Below are 1,809 nucleotides of genomic sequence, written 5' to 3' on the forward strand. Positions count from 1 at the left end.
AGTTGCATCTGCTCATTTCTAGTACAAGATAAATCTCCATGCTCTAGCCGTTCTCCATTAGGTTTATCTAGTGCTTTAGACTGTTTTCTGCTCCTGCTGCTAGTGGTTTCAGCCATGTCCTCTGTGTCGATAGATTCAGTATCTCTGTTTTAATCTGCCTGTACTACTACTCGGCCGACACTAGTATGGTAGATAGTCCTAGCTCGTTACGTGATGTTTTCTTTTGCATGCTAATTATACATGGTTGGGTGCTATCAATCTGCTCATTTCTGAATCTATGCTGCATGCTTCTGAAGAAAACCATTTGGCTGTTTAACCTGCTCCTGTACGTACTAGTTAAAGGAATTAAATTGATGACAAATTATGTATTGTTTCTAACATTAATATGGGCTTTCGTCCCCTGTTAATGATTAAAAATTCAGGTGAGGAAAAATTCCCCCCTGGTGAAATTTCAAAGAAAAATTGCCGGGAGATCCAAACCATTTCAGATCCTTGATTTGTAAGTGGTCAATTATCAGCATCAATTTCGAATGCAAGCTTTAAGTTTCTTGAAGTAGCAAAACGTTGTTAATCAAGTTTTGCCACGCACACAAACACAGCTTACATGCCTATGAAATTAGTTTCACCATAGAAAAAGGCTGGCCATACTTTCTTTACTACCCAAGTGGAGCTCCACTTCTCAATAAGGATCAAACTATTTGTTTCAGGCAAGCATTCGTGCAAAACTTTCAGAGATGCAAAACCATCTTCCCAGCTTTAAGCCCGAGAAGAAACTGATTAAACATGTTGGAAACAAGAATCCACAGCGACAGTCGTCCATTCAAGCAGCAACATAACTATTTATTCAGGCAGCACCATTGTTACAGGATGACACTGTCAGAACACACACAGCTAGCTACAGAACTCATCAGACAGGGAACAGGAAAGAAACACAAGAACTAATGCACGAGGAGCCTAGGACGAGGTGAACTTGGTGACGGCCTTGGTGCCCTCGGAGACGGCGTGCTTGGCGAGCTCGCCAGGGAGGACGAGGCGGACGGAGGTCTGGATCTCGCGGGACGTGATGGTGGGCTTCTTGTTGTAGCGCGCGAGCTTGGCGGACTCACCGGCGAGCTTCTCAAAGATGTCGTTGATGAAGGAGTTCATGATGGACATGGCCTTGGAGGAGATGCCGATGTCGGGGTGCACCTGCTTGAGCACCTTGAAGATGTAGATCTTGTACGTCTCCACGCTTTTCTTGGCCTTCTTCTTCCCCTTCTTGTCGCCGCCCTCCTTGGACGCCGGCACCTTCTTCTCCGCCTTGGGCTTCTTGCCCGCGGGGGTCTTCTCCACTGGCTTCTTCTCAGCAGCCTTGGGGGCCATGGATGCTGCTGCTTGTTCTTCGAAGGTGAGAAAAGTTTGGCTGGGCTGGAGATGTAGACAGAGGCGATGGATTGGAACGGGGATGAGCTGGAGTCTTTATAGGTAGGAGGAGACAGGTGGGCGCTGATTGGTGGAGCCGTGGGCGCCCCGGATCGATGACGTGCAGGGATATCAGCCGTTTGCCGCTATTTCTGATGGACGGACCAGATGCTCATTGACGCGGATCGGTCATGTGGCGAAAACGTGCGTGTAGCAATTGGAGGAGGACCCAGCCGACGTCTCTGTGGCGGGAACTTTGAAAGTTTGGGGGTTACCCCACTGGGGTCCCAGCCGCCAGTGATAGATAATTTATTTTTGAACTCGCCAGTGATAGCTGAAATTCACTTTATCGTAGTATTGGACCATAGTCAAGCTGTGTGAGCATTCATCGAGTGATGCTGTATTTGT

General features: G+C 47.7%; 1 protein-coding gene across 1 annotated transcript; it reads right to left on the minus strand.

Moving 5' to 3' along the window:
* Window positions 1–819: 819 nt before the first annotated feature.
* LOC125513451 (histone H2B.4) lies at window positions 820–1,431 on the minus strand. The gene has a single exon (XM_048678569.1). The coding sequence runs from the start codon at window positions 1,360–1,362 to the stop codon at window positions 955–957; it is 408 nt and encodes a 135-aa protein (XP_048534526.1). The 5' UTR covers window positions 1,363–1,431; the 3' UTR covers window positions 820–954.
* Between the last annotated feature and the right edge of the window lie 378 nt (window positions 1,432–1,809).

Source organism: Triticum urartu, chromosome 6, assembly GCF_003073215.2.
Source record: "Triticum urartu cultivar G1812 chromosome 6, Tu2.1, whole genome shotgun sequence".
Lineage (NCBI taxonomy): Eukaryota > Viridiplantae > Streptophyta > Magnoliopsida > Poales > Poaceae > Triticum > Triticum urartu.